The 17,590-nt window shown below is 38.4% G+C and overlaps 1 protein-coding gene across 1 annotated transcript; it reads left to right on the forward strand.

Moving 5' to 3' along the window:
* The first annotated feature begins 2,830 nt into the window (after positions 1–2,830).
* On the forward strand, positions 2,831–17,590 carry LOC127463731 (fibrillin-2-like). Its single transcript, XM_051773536.1, is given in 14 exon segments — positions 2,831–2,852; positions 3,161–3,286; positions 6,984–7,119; positions 7,121–7,191; positions 7,867–7,992; positions 8,550–8,672; positions 8,825–8,941; positions 9,596–9,724; positions 11,147–11,266; positions 13,352–13,583; positions 14,859–15,018; positions 15,730–15,750; positions 17,230–17,483; positions 17,485–17,590. Coding segments are annotated over 14 exon segments (1,743 nt in total).

Genomic DNA, 17,590 nt, shown 5'->3' on the forward strand with positions numbered 1-17,590 from the left:
TCTTCCCTTTTTTTGTTTTTGGTATGAAGAGGTTTGCCTACAAACATTAATAGTAGATCATCCTGTTTCATACATTATGCACAAAAATGCACTGAATTTGACAGGTATTAAAATGTGACACAATTTGTATAATTTTAAATTTTAGTATCATTCATGAGTGTTTAAAGGAGTACGAATAAAATATTTCAGTACAGAAACAAATGTGGTCTTCATAAACTGACTGCATTTAAAAATGTTTTATACCAGGGGTATTTTACAATGCATTTGAAGAAATTACATTTTAAAGGATGCCAGTTAGTTGGTTTTTTAGGTTTTTTTTTTAGTTAGTGGTTTGTTGGTTGGGGTTTTTTGTGATAGTTTGGAAAAGCAGTCAGATTTTCAGCTGATTTACAGCTGGAACAACGTTTCATGTCAGTTTGGTGTGAAATAATCAGTAAGGAAGTTATGATCAAAATAGTCACACTAATCAGACAAATGGCTCAACGTGTACATATTTCTGCATGATCATATCTTATTTTTGAACCTTTTGAACCTTGTAGGTCTGAGAAACACCTAGTATCTAGTTGCCATTCATATTTTGCACTTAGAGGAGAAATCCTTCAGTAAGGTGAGCACTGAAGATGCCAGAAATTAGTCAGTGGTAGTTGCCAGTGAGAGATACCTAGGAGAGGGCATCAGACAAAGGCATGCATGTGATACTTTTGCAGCACATCCAGCAGTTTGCAGCTCAGACACTTCCTGAACATTTGGTTGTGTTTGATAACTCTCCACGGTACTTCTCTTTCTGGGGCTTGGATTGTTTTTGAATATTTGAAAAGCTCAGTGTGGCACAAAACTGGGCAGCAAGAAGTTTCATGGCTTAATTACAGGAGAAGCGTGCCCTGCATGCTTTAAATCTGCTACTTGCATTATATGCCACTCTTCACTATTACCCTAAAATACACAGATGCAATTCAAGTTGCTTTTATTCAGGCTCTCCATATCTCTTGCTTTGATGTGGGATGCTGTATTTGCCAGGCAGTAGAGGGTTCATCCATCCACTTGCCAAGCCCCATTTTTAGTCCGTTTAGTGTTTTTCTCACATCTCTTCTTTCACTGCAAGTGCAGCTACTCCTAGATCAAATTTAATCAGAAGAGAGCAGCATGTCACTTACTTTGACAAATTGTTTTGCACCATTTCACACTCAAAAATGAGGGTACAGCTTGTGGGTCCCTGAGAAAATGCTCTGATGAGGATTTGCCTTTCAGCTCTGCTGTGCAAATCCCACAAGCATTTTGCAGAGAAAACTCTGCAAAAGCACAAAACCATTTTTTTTTCACTTACCAGGTATTAGACTGTGAACACATGGAAACATTCTACCTAATCTGTAGCATATTGAACCTTCGTATGCAGGACTGTATCTAAAGAGTTATTAGTATAATTTTCTATTTATGACAAAAAGTTTATTCTGTTAATGTGATGGGGGTTTCAAAGTGTGAGGAAATGGATAATTAATAATTCTAAAACTCCTGTATGACTTAACCTGACTGTCAAAGCTACAAAAAAATAAATAAGACTATGCTTCATTTCAAATTGGTTGTATTTTCAGAAAAAATATTCTTATGTCTTAAAACGGCATTTAGGAAGCAACTGATAAAACATGCCCTTTTAATAAAATACTTTTGTTCTTTTGGACTTTTTTCCCTTCCAAAACACCAGTGATATATTGAAACAAACTTGTGTTTTCAGCAAAAGGTGATACTGCCAAATAAAAAAAAAACAAAAAAAACAAAAAAAAAGGCATCAGACTTGCAGTGTGTATATATGTTTTTAAGCTAACAATAAAGCTGAATATGCTTATTATCTTTACATTTAAATATGATGTAGAATAATTAACATACAAGATTACATTAAGATTGCTATTAGCAGAAAAAAGCAAGAGAGTGCTTGTGATTCAAAAATTTCACCTTTCATAGTGATACCATTTCTATTTTCTTCACTGGAGAGGCACTGCATAGCAATACATAATTTGGATTGGCTTTTCGATTTTAGAAAGATCAGCATCCATTTGTCTTTTTTTAAAAGAATTGAAAGAAATTAATGGAATCAATAGATCTTAAAATTTTGGTCACCTCAAGGCTCCAGTGATACTTTTTCTGTTTCTGGAAAGTATCCATTGCCTGCTGCTACCGCTGTTAATTTACTATTTCTTGACGTCTTCGACTTATAAAACTGTGTCAGATACACAGTGGGTTTTCTTTTGACAGCGATCTGCTGGCACAGTAAACTTAATTAAATAAGCATTAATAAGTGACATGAGGCACAGGTATCCTCTATGTGATAAATGCATTTTGAGGCCCAAGGGTCAAAAGACAAACACCATATGTTTTTACTCAGAAGGGAGCTGCTGGGTGGGCTGTGTATCTATAAATGATGGACCCATCTTCTGTCTAGATGCTGTTAAGTCATGTCAAGATCCACAGAATCACAGAAAAATTAGGGTTGGAAGGAACTTCTGGAAATCATCTAGTCCAGTCCCCATTCCTTGAAATACTTTAGAGATGAAATGTTTGCTTTCCAAGTAAACAAGTAGCACCAAGCATTAGTTATTTAGAAGAAAAAAATATAGAAAGTTTATGCCTTTGGTGAAGTCCTTAATTCATTTACAGTCTAACTGTTGCATTTGGACACAATAGTGTGGTAAGTCAGCATAGATCCAGGAACTAAGTGCAAACTACTCCAGCAAATGTACTTAAACCCAAGTCCAGTGATTAAAAAAAATTGCAAAAAACCCTTGCCTTCTTCCTTGACTGTGGGAAATTATACTTGCTTAAACGAAAAAGTGCGTGAATGGACAAGGCATATATCATAGGTTTTATCTATAGCACAAACACCAGGAGAAATAAAAACTGAAGAAGGACTATAATCCACAAACTCAGGTGGAATTTTAGTGCCTTGTAAGGGCTTTGAGATAATGAACATCCTCCTGAAAAAGAGTGCTGTATTCTTGCCAGATGTCAACTGGGAACACCACACAGTATAAGCAAATGAGGATGGGGAACAAAAAAACCCCAACGTAATTTGAACTGGATGTAGCGCTTAATAAAATACAGCAGGAAGTTACTGAAAGTGACTTATATATCTTATGCCAAGTAATCATTTGGGGTTTTGTCTTTGTAGATGTTGATGAATGCCAGGCTATCCCTGGAGTCTGCCAAGGAGGACGCTGCATTAATTCAGTAGGTTCTTATGAGTGCAAGTGTCCTGTTGGTCACAAACAGAATGAGGAAACTCAAAAATGTGATGGTAAGTGATGTTGTAAGGGAACATACCTAAAAAGTGGTCATGTAAAGCATTAGAGCACTTTAGTAATGAACATTACTGAATACTTGAATAGTTGCAGTTGTTTGATTTGGACAGACATAACATCATTGAGCTGTGCTTTTTGTTTCCTCTTCACAGGGAGGGAGAAAGGGAGAAAGAAAGAGAGGGACAGAGGGAGGGAGGGAGGGAGGGAGGGAGGGAGGAATCACCAATCCTGGCTCTTGCATTGGTGATGGGATGTCCAGAATCCTGGAGGTACTGCCTGGCCTTTGTGGGGGAATATTTTTATAGATAAGTTTTCCCCACCCTGGTGATAAAATTAGTTGCTTTGTGCAGTCCATTTTTCTAGACCTTCCTGGAGATGGCTCGAGTAGACCCCAAATACCAGGCGTCCCTTGTTGGTCTAGTCTTCGATTTTTACCCACAGGCTCTCAGCCTGTTTGTGGCTCTTTCTCAGAGGCAGCTCTTCACTGTGTATCCATTCCTATAATCTGTTCTATCTATCCATAGTTACTTACCAAGAAGTGCACTTGCATTTTTGATTCTCTTATCCATGGTGTATTTGTTATTAGTCCATGAGACTTGGTACAGCAGGAGTCAGGTAAAAGTGCTTTTACCCAAACCAGTTGAGGTGGAAGTCCATCCCCCTCTCAAAAAATGCATTTTTAATACAATATCTCATCAAAGCAGACAGCATCTGGATATCTGTTATGATGGACAGTAGGAGTTCAATAAATGAAGTTCCTGTTCTGATATCTGTAATCTGCCCCTGGCAGTGCTCAGGGTTTTTCTGCTGTTAACCCTAGGAGAGCTCCATGTGAAGGAGCTCCTCTCAGGCAAGGATGCAGTTCAAATACATAAAATAGTTGTTCTCCTAAAGATCCAAAAAAATGCAGGTCATTTTGTATATGTTGTTTTTTTGCCTGGCATGTGCTATCCACCTTTGATGCCAAAAGGAGAACTTAGTGATATGTTTCCTTTCTTCTGAAAACAGTAATTAAGAGTTAATTCTTTGCATTCTACTTCTTTAACCTATGTAAAGCTCTGCTTTAATTTTTGAAAATGCTGTTTGGCATTTCTCCCTGATAGTATCTATAGGAAAAGGTGAATATATTTTTAAGACAGATCTGCTTAAAAATCTGTGATGCTTGTGGGACCATGCATAGTAGAAGTGAAACATTATCTGCAGACTGAAATATTTGCTATTATTTCATGGTTCAGTAATCAGTGGGTTTCATTTCCTGTTTTGTTGGCAGCCTACTGCAGAACAGGTCATATGCTCTGGCTTTGTTTCTTCTAAGCCCCTACCACTTTGGTCTGTGGCAGAAATTACTCCCTGATCACGGCTTCCCCATTAGCTTCCCTGGTCAGATAATTCCACACAGGGAATTATGCAAATACAATTTGCCCTACCCAGTTTGTACCAAATTTTCTGGGTAAAAAAGACATCATGAAACTGTTGTTTGTCCATTTCCCCACGCTTCACAGCCCGATAGTACTGCCAAAATTACACCAGGATAATAACATTATCCAACAGTGGAGCAGAGAATGAAAGCCAAGCCATAGCTTTATTCATGCTTGTTTGTTTAATTAAGTGTTCATAATCACTCAGTATTAGATTTATAGGATATAACTATAACTAGTCCTTCAAACAATTATACTTCTAGTGGGACTGGCCATTTGAGTGAAGTTACATCATTTATATAATACATATATGAATTGGGAAGGATGTAAGGAATTGGTGTCCTATGAGTTAGAAACTGTGTACAGAGAAATTATTTAATAGACACTGCATTATTTTTATGAAGTTTTTTATTTAAAACATTGTGTAGAAATGGTGTGGTATGAAGTACTCTGCTCGCTCCTTTCTCTTCTTTAGGTATGGAACGAGATCGAGTGTTACTCAGTGGCTACAAAGGACAAAATCAAAGTTGCAGTCAGTAACTAGTTAAGGCTCCAGTGTTCAGAGGTAAATGCTGAAATCTTACACTAACTGTTCAGACCTTCTTTATTATAACAGCAGTTCTCTTATTTAAGGAGAGATTTGAGATCCCCTGCTATATCCTCTGCCCTTAAGCATCCAGATGTATTCTGTGAGTTAGAGGTTTTTCTTCTGTTCTTCCTAGAAAAAAAATAGCTATTGTTAGAATAAGTGTGAAAGTTCATTTTGTGCTTTTTTCATAGAGCTATGCTAAGCAATAAACTTGCTTTGCTGGGCTATTTGCTTGCTTTATATTCCTGTGTTTCTTTTTTTTTCATTTTTTTTTTAAGTCATCAGTAAAAAGGTTTCTCAGATTTGTTTTGAGCCTTAGATTACAGTTTACATGAACTAACCATTCAGAAATTAATGGCAATTGTATATCAGTAAAGAGGGTTTAAAGGATTTCCAAAGCACACGGGCACAACTTGCATGTGTAACTCTGTGTGTCTGCCCTCGTGTAGAGATGTAACTGGATAACTTAAGCCATTTGGGAAAATATGAACTTTAAAATTAATCCAGCTCCAGGCTCCTCATTAGTAAGAAGCCTTATTATAAATTAGTAAGAAGCCACATTATAAATTTTTCCCAATTTATAGACTTTCCACTGTAGTCAGGATGACTCCTTCCACTACTGGGAAAGTCATGAGAGGATTCAAGGCACATGGGCTCTCATGATCTCTATTGGACACAGAGCTGAAAAACTTGGGAAAAGGCTATTACATTGTACCAAATCCAGTGCACTAATGGGATGTTTTAACTAAACAAAAGAAAACCCCAAACCCTTCACTTTTTTTGGCCTAAAAGTTTCGATCTACAATTTACTGAGTTTTCACTATCTTTGTAGGAATGAAATTCTGTTCATTTTTAGAATGTTATCTTCCAGAGCTAATCTTTCATTTAAAAATTTAAGCATTTTCAGACCATAATTGATAATGTCTCCATTTTAATTAACAAATAAGACATGACATAGCCTATTTACAAGATATGATTTCCACAAGATTTGCAGTTTCCATTAGCACTGGAAACTGGGATCTCTGCTCTCCTCAGCTGCCTGTTTGAAGGAAACCTGTAGCAGCTCCATGACTTTCAAACTTTGCTTCCCTTTCATTTTTGACAAGTATTGACAAGGCTTAAAAAATAAAATAGAATTAGACAAGGACAGATCAACAGTAGGACCATAATTTTTTTTTCCCCCCACAACAAAGACTAGGACAACCACAGAAAAAGGACTGACTTGCATATACACTTTTTAGTGACGAGGATTTTATTATTTAAACCGCATCAGGGTAATTAGAGATGATCAGATGTTATTTTGTCCAGTAAAACAAACAAACAGAACAGACTTCTAACCCCACTCCAAGTAAAAGCATGGGCAACCTAAGTGGAAGCTCAGTTTGGCCCACAGCCTGTTTTACTGTTGAGCCAGTCTTACTATCATCAGATATGCCCCAGGGCTCAACTTCCCTAGAAGTAAAACTCTTATCCAGCTCATGCAGGTACTGAACATTAGGAATGTCTTGAATATATTTGGAATTGCAGCATACAAAAAAAAAAATCTGAAAGGTTAAATCAAGACAGTCTTCATGATAGCCAGTAATCTTGTAGTGCTTGCATGTGTTGACGGAGAGCCACAGTAATACATCAGGTGCATAATTTTCTATTCTTCTCTGTTTTAATCTCTTTCCTTCTTCCTCACAGATAATCACCAAAGGTTTTGCTTTGCTGAAGTTCTACAAACAATGTGTCAGATGGCTTCCAGCAGCCAGAATCTTGTCACTAAATCTGAGTGCTGCTGTGATGGAGGCCAGGGCTGGGGGAACCAGTGTATGCAGTGCAATGCCCGCTGCCCAGAACCAGTACAAGAAACTCTGTCCCCACGGACCAGGCTATACCACAGATGGAAGAGGTATTGGCAGGGCAAAGAGGCAAAAAAGGGGAAAAGAATATGCTCACATATTTAAGAGAATGAAGGATTCTCTTTGAAGTTCCTTTGAAGAATTTTCTGTTGAGTTTGATATTTCAAATACTGCTCAGCGACCAGATATTAAAACCACATTTCAACAGTAGCTGCGACCAGAACGGCTGTGCAGAATGTTCAGGATTGGAATCTCTAAAGTAGGAGATACCACAGTAACTAAAAGCTAGAAATTATCCCAAAGCTTTTGTGTGCTGAAAAGTTGCATACATGGCAAAAGCAACAACTGTTGTTCTAACAACACTCTCACAATACTTTGCAGGTACTGTTTCCTCAGAGGAAGCAGAAGCTAATGTACATTTTTTAGTTGTGAAAATTTTATGACCACATGAGCAGTCATAAGAAAATTCACTTCTGTGGGGTTTGTATTTTGAGTTAGTAAAACTGGGACCTGAGTACACAAAGAAATAGCAGGAAGGTTTTGATACAAACAAGAGTAATGAAAGTTTGAAGGATGTTTGGCTTTGGATTCGAATCCATTTTTAAAGAGGGAAAAGGGGTAAAGCTCCTATCAGAAGCACCGTGATAAGGAACTCTGCAAAAATGGAAGAGGAAAAACGCTGAATTTAAAATTGAGAGGTGACATGTTTATTATTTTCTGTACAGATATTGATGAATGTAAGGTCATGCGAAATCCGTGCAGAAATGGACAGTGTATTAACACAATGGGCTCCTTCCGATGTTTCTGCAAAGCTGGTCGCACCACTGACATCGGTGGCACATCTTGTGATGGTAAGATTCAGTGTCTTAGTTACCAGAGATTTATTTGGTTTTTACATAGTGATGTATCAACCTCTGTAAACCTTTGTAGCAAACCATTTTTTTCTCTTTTTCTGTTTTATCTCGTTTCTGTCCTTCTTTTCCTAACATGCACTTCTGGTTTTGCGTTTGATTTGGGGAAATAGAGAAATGAACTCTATTGGCAATATTCCTGCAGTAGAATGATCACTGAAGTTGTACAGATCAGTTGTATAACCACATTAACTGACAAACCAGCTCATGACTTTGGTCTACATTTTCCCACTTTTTTGCTGGTTAACACGTATAAATATACCATAGTATGCCAAAAAAAATACTAGTTCCTTACATGAAAAAACTCAGGACAGTTTTTCATGGTAGAGGCAAACCCATATAAACTCCGCAGCAACATAGAGAAAGGAATAGAAACTCTGAACAAGTGTGAATCAGAGGCTTTTTCTGTGAACATTTGTTAAATGTATTGCTGTCCAGCAGATATCTTTCTGTTGAGGAATTCAGTACAACAGATACTTAATAATTTCTCCCTTCAGACATTGATAAGTGCTCCCAGTCTCCTAGACCATGCAATTTTATCTGCAAGAACTCAGAAGGGAGCTACCAGTGCTCATGCCCTCAGGGCTACATCCTTCAGGAAGATGGAAAGACATGTAAAGGTAAAGAAGGTTATACACAGTAACTTTTTTATTTGGTTTCAACTTGGCTTAAAAGCAAATAGTTTTGAAGTGTAATTTTTTTATCAAATTAGACTAAATGTGCCTCTTTTTTTGTTGACTTTTCTTAAGACAACACCGTCTCTTACTTTCAGATCTTGATGAATGTCAAACCAAACAACACAATTGTCAGTTTCTCTGTGTCAATACCCTTGGAGGCTTCACATGCAAATGTCCACCTGGTTTTACACAACATCACAAAGGTTGTATTGGTAAGAAAAACATTGGTTTTCTTTCATAGGTTTTTCTGTAAGAACAACATTCTCAACTCTGTTATTTCTTTTGCTCTTTATACAGAGCAATAGTATCAGGAATTCAGAAAACAGATTTTGAAAAGCAACAATTATAGCTTAAAAAAAAATCAGTCTATCCAGTCTGTCCACTGTCTGAATTTTCTTGGTTAGTAAACTAAACAGTTGTCCGTATTTAATACATGTTATTATGTTCTAAGTATCACCACATGGAGACAAAAGGGTGAATTATTAAAATCTCATTTAAAATGTACCAGACTGCATTTTCTTTCTTAATAGATACAGATGTCTTTAGATCTTAAGCATCTGTATGAATCTTGCCAACTGAAACTATTTTAGTTCAGCTAACACAGAAGTGCAACATTTTTCCAATATCAGCAATTACATGACTGGTCTTTCATATCATAACTGAATTACAGCTTGCACTTCCAATTTATTAATTACTCCTAGCTCTGCATGACTTTTCAGGTCATCTGACATTTAAAAATGAAAAGCTACAAAATAAAATATTGCATCTCTGTGGATTTCAGACTCTTAAGAACTTGTTATATAAACATGTCTAAAATAATGCCACAGGTTAAACCAACCTTCTTCTCTCTCCTCTGTGTTTTTAAGATAACAATGAATGTGGTTCTCATCCATCAATTTGTGGATCAAAAGGAATTTGCCAAAACACTCCTGGAAGTTTTACCTGTGAGTGTCAAAGGGCATTTTCTCTAGATTCAACTGGACTAAACTGTGAAGGTAACTAGCAATGGTCAAATATTTTTTATGGTGCAAATCCTTACTTCTATGTCTAGTGGATCATTTGATGTCAGAGCACCAGAAAGTAATTGGAAAGCATTTGAGTAATTTTAAGCATGGTGTAAGGATATGGAAGAACATGACTGCCTGAGTAATTTTTACACAAATTAGAATAAAAGGCACTTTTTAGCCGAACTCTTGAACAATTGTTTTCAGCCCGCCATTTCAACTTCACGTAGGTTTATGCACCTAAAAGTCTAGTAGTTGGGTTTTTTTTATTTTTGTCTCTATACTTCTAAACAGTCTGTCTGCAATTTTTCAGCTAATTGTAATTGTCTACCTGAAGGTATCCAAGATTAGATTCTAAATTCTCTAGGTATCCTACCACAAAGATACACATTCAAAAGGCTAATTCTCTATACTCAGAAGGGTAGTCCATTACAGTCAAAATGCAAATTATATTGATGAGCTTCATCTCCCTGTATTGGCCCAAAAGGGAGCCTCAGTCGGGAAATCTCTATTTGAGACCTACAGACTCTTCAGTAGGCCTTAGGTATTGAGCAAAGAAGAAAATAAATGGCAGTACTAGGCCATCTGACTGCTGAGAATTAGAAATGCAGGGGTATACATTAACAAATTTGTGAGATCTCAAAATAGCAGCTACTCTGATACAGCGTTTAAAATAGGAATTGATATATAGAGCCTATTTCTAGAATAGCAGTGCAGGATATATGCAGCTAGAAGGTTCAGAAAGATTTATCTCCTGTTAGATTACTTTGTTGTCATGAAGTACATATACCTTTGTGTGCCTATGAAACACAAAAATTATATATATCAAAGCATTCACAAGATATGTAAACAACTAGCACATCAAAATTGCTCTATATGGCATTGCTGATAAAAGTGACAGCTTTCAGTTCTTGGCACAATGGTTTTCTACACCTCAGCCTCTGGGACATTACAATTCCATTAAATTTCTTTCCAGCTGTGGACAATGGAATGTAACTTACAATCTGTGATACCATACATGATTTTTTTTATTTTCTACTAGAATTGCATACTATACCTGACAAATTTGGTTGCTTACAATCTGCTTATTTCTTATAGTGGACACAGTTTCAGATGTCTGAGTTTTTACATTTGGGGAAGTTGAGCTAGGGCTTTCTCCTTAATTAACACCTCAGAGAGTTTTTAGACGGCTTTTTCTTTTTGGTTGGAAAGACATCCAAATTTAGCATTCCAACACCTCGGTATGTTCCAGGAAACTGAAAGCTCGGCCCTGTGTAGTTCTCTAATATGATGGATCAGCTGAGGCAAAAAAAATTCTGATGTTCCAGTGATTATGATCCAAGTGAGTAATGTATTTGGCAATGTGTGTAATTGTGTGTTCTTTCATGTTCTGATTCTCTCTTGATCACACAGATGTGGATGAATGTGATGGAAACCATAGGTGCCAGCATGGGTGTCAAAACATCCTGGGTGGATACAGATGTGGATGCCCACAAGGATATATTCAGCATTACCAGTGGAATCAGTGTGTTGGTAAGGAAACAAACAGCACAAAATATATTTAAGCAGCAAAGATATCATGGGGATTATAGTGGCAACACTGGGCAAGGGCAAGAATGGACAGAACAAAGGGTATGCAAAGACTGATCTTTTTTATCTCCCTTGCCCTCCTTCCATAGATTTACTACTCCCAACATAAATCAATGACATGAGGTAACAAAAAAACACACTTGTCCTGTTGAAATTCTGTGAGACAAGAAGCTTTCCTAGTAAAGTCTAAATTATAATTCTCTTCTTTGTAGAAAAATCCCCATCTTAGGAGGATGAAGGATGTTAATTGAATTCCTGAAAGTATCAACATGAATACCTCTGCTGGGGGAAGAAAAAAAAAATTAAAAATCATACCTTCCACTATTAAGAATTACCATTATTAGCAATTTGAGAATACTACAGAATGGCATCTACAGTGAATGGTGAGAAAAAAACCAACAAAACCATTAAGAGTTGTCTACTTCCAAAATATAGTATTAAGGTCAATATTAGTTATTTGTGCAGGGAACAGGGACAAATAAAGATGCTCAGGAGTTTTATGGTAGATTTAGCTAATTTATTTTCTGTGTTTCATTAACTCAGCTAAATGCAATACAAAATGAAATGTGGGATTTTTTTTTTTTGTTAATAAAAACCAATCATCATCATCATCATCATCATCATCATCATCATGGCTAGGCTCTATCCACATTTGTTACAAGCACGCTGGTGGCTAATAAGGCCAATACAAGATAGACATGTCTGGTTGCAAAAGGCACAGCAGAAAGACTCCCTAGGTGGTATATTCTGCAAGACATGATTCTTTCTGTGTTGTCTTTTCTCCTCAAGAGTGATCCTACATGCTTTCTCAAAGGAAGCAGCAGTGTTATAGATGGTGTGTCTCCAGGCCTCCCGATTGGAGGCCAGAGTAGACCAGTTATGTTGATCAATATGGCCAAGGCTGAGATGTTGTTTCAGGGAGTCCTTGTATCTTCTCTTCGGGGCTCCTCTCTTGCGGCAGCCGGTGGCAAGTTCACATAAAGCAAGATCTTAGGGAGGTGGTGGTCCTTCATCCTGGAGATGTGCCCTGCCCAGCACAGCTGTGTTCTCAGCAACATGGCCTCAATACTTGTGACTGCTACTTGTTCTAGAACATAGTGAAAAACTCCCATCCTGTTCTGCTCAGAAAGAACAATACAGCATGTTTACCTTTTCAGGCTTGCTTTCATGGTAATATAATCAGAGGATATAAGCACTGCCATACTTTTCATATAGGCTGATATTACTATCCTGCTCCTAGACATATAAATTAGTTTATTCTACACATTTTACATTAAGTAGCACACCAGAAAGTTTTTCTGAAGTTCCAACCAACATTGTCACTCCTGACTTATTACTGCTTTACAGCAAAGAAAGCAAAGGACTGGGGTGAGAGTGACAGAACATAAAACAAAAAGCTCTCACAAAACTCCAAACCAGCTACAGTTTCTGAATATTATAGTCCTCAAATAATCTCTCTGCTGTTTTTCTTCCTGAAACCAAATTCAGTCACACTGACTGGAGGTGTCACCTTCTCTGTATCTTAAAACCCACAAGGTGAAGATGATACTCCTTTTCTCTTGCATTTGTTTGGTTACTTCAATTGGCTTTCCCCTCACAGAGCCTGAAAGTTTCACAAAAAGTATGTGCAAACTTCTCCCCATCAGTAGGTGCCCAGGAACACCACCATGGCTGGAATTCCAGCCCATTTTCCCCTCTGTGGACCTTGTATGAGAAGGCAGTACCCTCCTATCTATCCTGATGGGAAACAGAACCCCTAAGCAAAACAGACATTGAAGGAAGGGTGAACATTGAGTGACTATAAGGTTAACAGTAACAGTATGCTAAAATACCTCTTCATCCCAGATACACAAATATGGGGCCTTTGGCAATGACTTTTCCTTCAGAAACCAAGTGTCTGTGGGGTAATGAGGTTAGGGATGTAGCAGAGGCCTAGGACTTGCAGATATTCTGATTTCTTAGCTACATCACGCTTGCCTGATGTTTGTCAGATTAGAAGATACCAATATATTTTTGTTTGCTTACCAGATGAAAATGAATGCTCCAATCCTAACACGTGTGGCTCTGCTTCTTGTTACAACACCCTTGGAAGTTACAAGTGTGCCTGCCCATCTGGGTTTTCCTTTGACCAGTCCTCCAGTGCCTGCCATGATGTGAATGAGTGTTCTTCCATCAAGAACCCCTGCAATTATGGTTGTTCCAACACTGAAGGGAGTTATCTTTGTGGTTGTCCACCTGGCTATTACAGAGTTGGACAAGGGTAAGTATCTTCACAGAGTCATTCACCGGAGACACATTAAGGAGGGCTGGTCTGAGGAGCAGAGGTGCAAATGAAGGACAAACTGCTATGTCCTTTGTGCTGGTTTAAAGGTAAACCAGCAGGGGAAATGAATCCAACTCAAAAGAGAGATTATAAATCAGAATAACAATTTAATAAAAATAATACAATAAATATAATTATACAGACAAACAATTGGTTTTAACCCACAAAACCCAAATGTATAACCCAACACCCTGGGGCATGAACAGAGTGGTGTTCATTGGGCCCCCTGAGTCCAAAGGAAAAGGAGAGGGAAAACCTGTTGATGAGAGCACTGTTGCAGTCTGGTCGAGAGTGGTGGTCTCAGTCTGGTTGAGAGTGGTGGTCACAGTCCTTCTCTGGATCCCAGGAGTGGTGCAGAAGTCCCAAGACTCCCAAGATTATATATCCTCAGGTTCGGGCAGGAATGCCCAGTACGTCCCTCAGGGCAGGGAGTTCCACAATGGGTGTGAGGACAGGAGCATCCTCCTATCTCACAGGCCTCTTAACACCCATCTTATAACCTGAGGGGTCAGGTGTGCTCTGGGCAGCTGCTGTAAATGGTCTATTGGTAACAGTTTCTGGGAAATGGCATGGAAGGCTATAGAATACACAGTTTTGGGTTACACCCACACAGTGAAGAACTGGTCCCAGCTGTTCTAACTAGGACATCCTTTCTACTCCTTTCTACTTTTACATACAATATCCAAAAACTAGAAAAAAAAAAAAAGACATATCTGTATATGCAACATGACATTCATTTTAAATCTAGTATATAACAGTAAACAAAGAGTTCTGCTTTCTTCCCCAGTACCAGCAGATGAACTCCTTCACAAACCTACTCAGTGAGGACTGCTACCACCTGTACTGAGATAATTAAGGGTTGTAAGTAACACTGATCAATCCAGAACATTAAACACAAATTGGCATTGTGCCAGTACATGACAATGGGTAAATTTTGTAGTTCTCAAGTTCAGGGCAGGCTGGCCTTTTTCTGTTTCTTCGTAAAACTTGTAAATCAAAATTAGAAAAGCTTACAAGCCTTCAGCCAGTGGTTGTATTTTGTTCAATATGCCACGCTAGTGTGAAGGAAATTAATGCACAGACCTCCTGCTGAGTGAAGGGAAAGGAAGGGGACACAGTCACTGCGGTACAGATTACACACTCACTTTCCATTCAACAGGACAGTTGGTAAAACTGCAAAGAGTAACTAAAACAGATGTTTTTATTCAACAGACACTGTGTCTCAGGGATGGGATTTAACAAAGGCCAGTACCTTCCACTGGATGGAGATGCTGATGAAGAGAATGTTTTGTCCCCTCTAGCATGTTATGAGTGCAAAATCAATGGCTATTTCAGAAAAGACAACAGGAAGAAGAGAAGTGCTAATGACACTGTATGTACTGGGATAAATAACCACTGTAACGTGCTTTCATTTTCAGGTATTTCCAGAGATATGATACCAACAGTATCAGTAATAGAGGGAATTTTTAACAGGCCACATTCAGTGGTGAAAATCTTTTTTCCCCTGCCCTGTTGGTAGCAGTAGTGTGACAATAAAAAACACAGCAATAACTATGAATGGATGAAGTCTTTAAAGCTTGTATGTCATCTAGTTCTCAGAATACATTCAGGGAAATAATTTTTATATGATGACAGAGAGCTAGGAAACTGGTCATATCTGCAGTCTGTTCTGCTGTCAAGAAGAGATTGCACAGCATTTATGCTCTGGGACAGCCAAACAGACCCTCTTGCAGATCATTGTAGTCTTGGTGTCTGTTCCATGGTTGCTCACTATTGTGTGGGACTAGAGCCCATGACCTGGCTGATACACTGAAGTCCAATATTTGCAGAATTGCTGAGGCTGATAGAGAACTATACTTCAGACTTATTTTTTTCTTACTGCCTTTTGTGGGCTTTTAAAGATAAGGTATAGGATATTGATGAATGGACAGACCTACTGTTTGCACCTTTTAGATACTTTTTTTTAGATACTGTGTATCTGTCAGCTGCATAATCTGTGTGATAGCTCTTGTCTTGTAGCTGTAGTCTTGGAATATGCAGTAATATAAAACTAACTCAGTTTAGAGGGGGGGGACACACACAGGTAGGTAAAGAGCTGTATAATGCAGACAGGCAAAATGCAAAACCTCAACTAAACTGGTAAATTGTGCTACCCACACAAACTACACTGAAAAGACAGAGAAAAAAGTCTGCTTTCTGAAAGGGCAAGGGCATAAAATAATCCAGATGCTCCAGCCTTAGTACATACTACTTTGCATGATGCCATCAAAGCCAGTTCTTCTACTGGCAAAGTAATCTTATAATTTTTGCTCTAAAGGATCTCTCTCTCTCAAGGATATATAATTTAAAATTTAAATATTTGATTTCCCCACACACATCCAAACTTCCTACAAGGATTCCTTGTCCCTCCCTACCACCCACTCCCACTGAACTTGAATTCTAGTGTGAACTCTGTGGTCAGCCCACCACTGAAATTCATGGATATTTTGAAAAACCTTTTTTTCTGTTGCACAGTTAATTCCATATCGAGTTCATAATTGTTAAATCTTGTTGTTGCACTTTTCTAATAACATTAACCTTGTCAGTTTCTAGTGCCTGGGTGGTAAAAGTGACAGATTTTGACTCCATAAAACTATGTGAAAAAAGAAAAGCTGTTATCACTATTGACATTTATAGGGTTCAGTATTTAAAACACTACAGTTCTTGCTCCTCTACAAAAATTTTCCTTGTTTTCAGCATATGTTTTTAACTGCATTACATATTGGTACACAGTTGCACTCATGTGGGATTTTTGCAGAAGCACTTTAAAAAGCTGTTACTTGTTAAATGGCTTTCCTAGGACTGCACTGTGTTCACAACTAACATCTCTGGGCACACTCACAACTGCAGCATAACTTTACTGAAACTCGAATTAAAAAAGAAATTGTGAATGATTTGGCAGAAAAACAGTACTGTGTCTTTTTCCACGCTCCCTTCAGTGGTCCCAGTAGGGCATAACTGCACAACGTGACACACTGGCTCTCTCTGCAGAAGGCTGACAATGCAGCAGTTCTCTCCTTACTTTAGTTTCCTTCATAAATGGTGCTTCTTCAGCACAAAATGCTGAGCCTGCTTGTTTTTAGAAGGCAGGACTCATTAAAACAGTTTCAGGGAATTCTCAGAGAAAGTTTCAGGGAATTCCCATGGTGTCGTGGTATATGTTTCGGAAATGTGAGATGGATCGTAAAAACAAAGCTGTGACTCATTGTACAGTCTTTACTGCAGTAGTAAACATAGGTCACTTCTTTATATGGGCTCTTTACAAGCATGAAGTTAAACAGATTGTCAAAAGAATTTGAAATCAGAGCCTCCCAGTATTCACCCTGTTAAGCCCGTGTGAAAAGCCTTTAAGGTTTACTGGATGTGTTGTATGGAACAAGCCATTCTTCCAGGTGGAAAGGATTTACAGTTGCTTCTTTCACAGGTAGATTTTGACAAATGCAGAAGCTGCTAATTATCACATAACAATTCCTCTCTCAATGCAAGTGAGTATCTGTTTCTTCTGCTCTAAACATTCTCTCCACCTTTGCTTCAGATGGAGCAGACTAAGTTGGGAAGTCTGGACATGGATAGTCCTGTGAGGATCAGGGTCAATATTTCCAGGCTGGATCACAAGGAGCATATCCTGGAACTCCTGCCAGCCATCAAGCCTCTCACCCACCATGTGTGTTACATCATCTCTCACGGAAACGATGATGGGATCTTCAGGATCCACCAAAGGGGTGGGCTGAGCTACTTGCACACGGCAAAGAGGAAGTCAGTGCCTGGCATTCACACACTGGAAATCACCAGCATTCCATCACCAGAAGAAGGAGCTAAAGAAACTGGAAGAGAGCAATAAGGACAGCTACCTCCTGGGGGCAGTGCTGGAGGCAGTGCTCAGGATGAGGCTGTGGCTCTATTAG

The sequence above is a fragment of the Manacus candei genome, unplaced genomic scaffold (assembly GCF_025592945.1).
Source record: "Manacus candei isolate 608988 ecotype Guabito, Panama unplaced genomic scaffold, ASM2559294v1 h1tg000171l, whole genome shotgun sequence".
In the NCBI taxonomy this organism is placed as follows: domain Eukaryota; kingdom Metazoa; phylum Chordata; class Aves; order Passeriformes; family Pipridae; genus Manacus; species Manacus candei.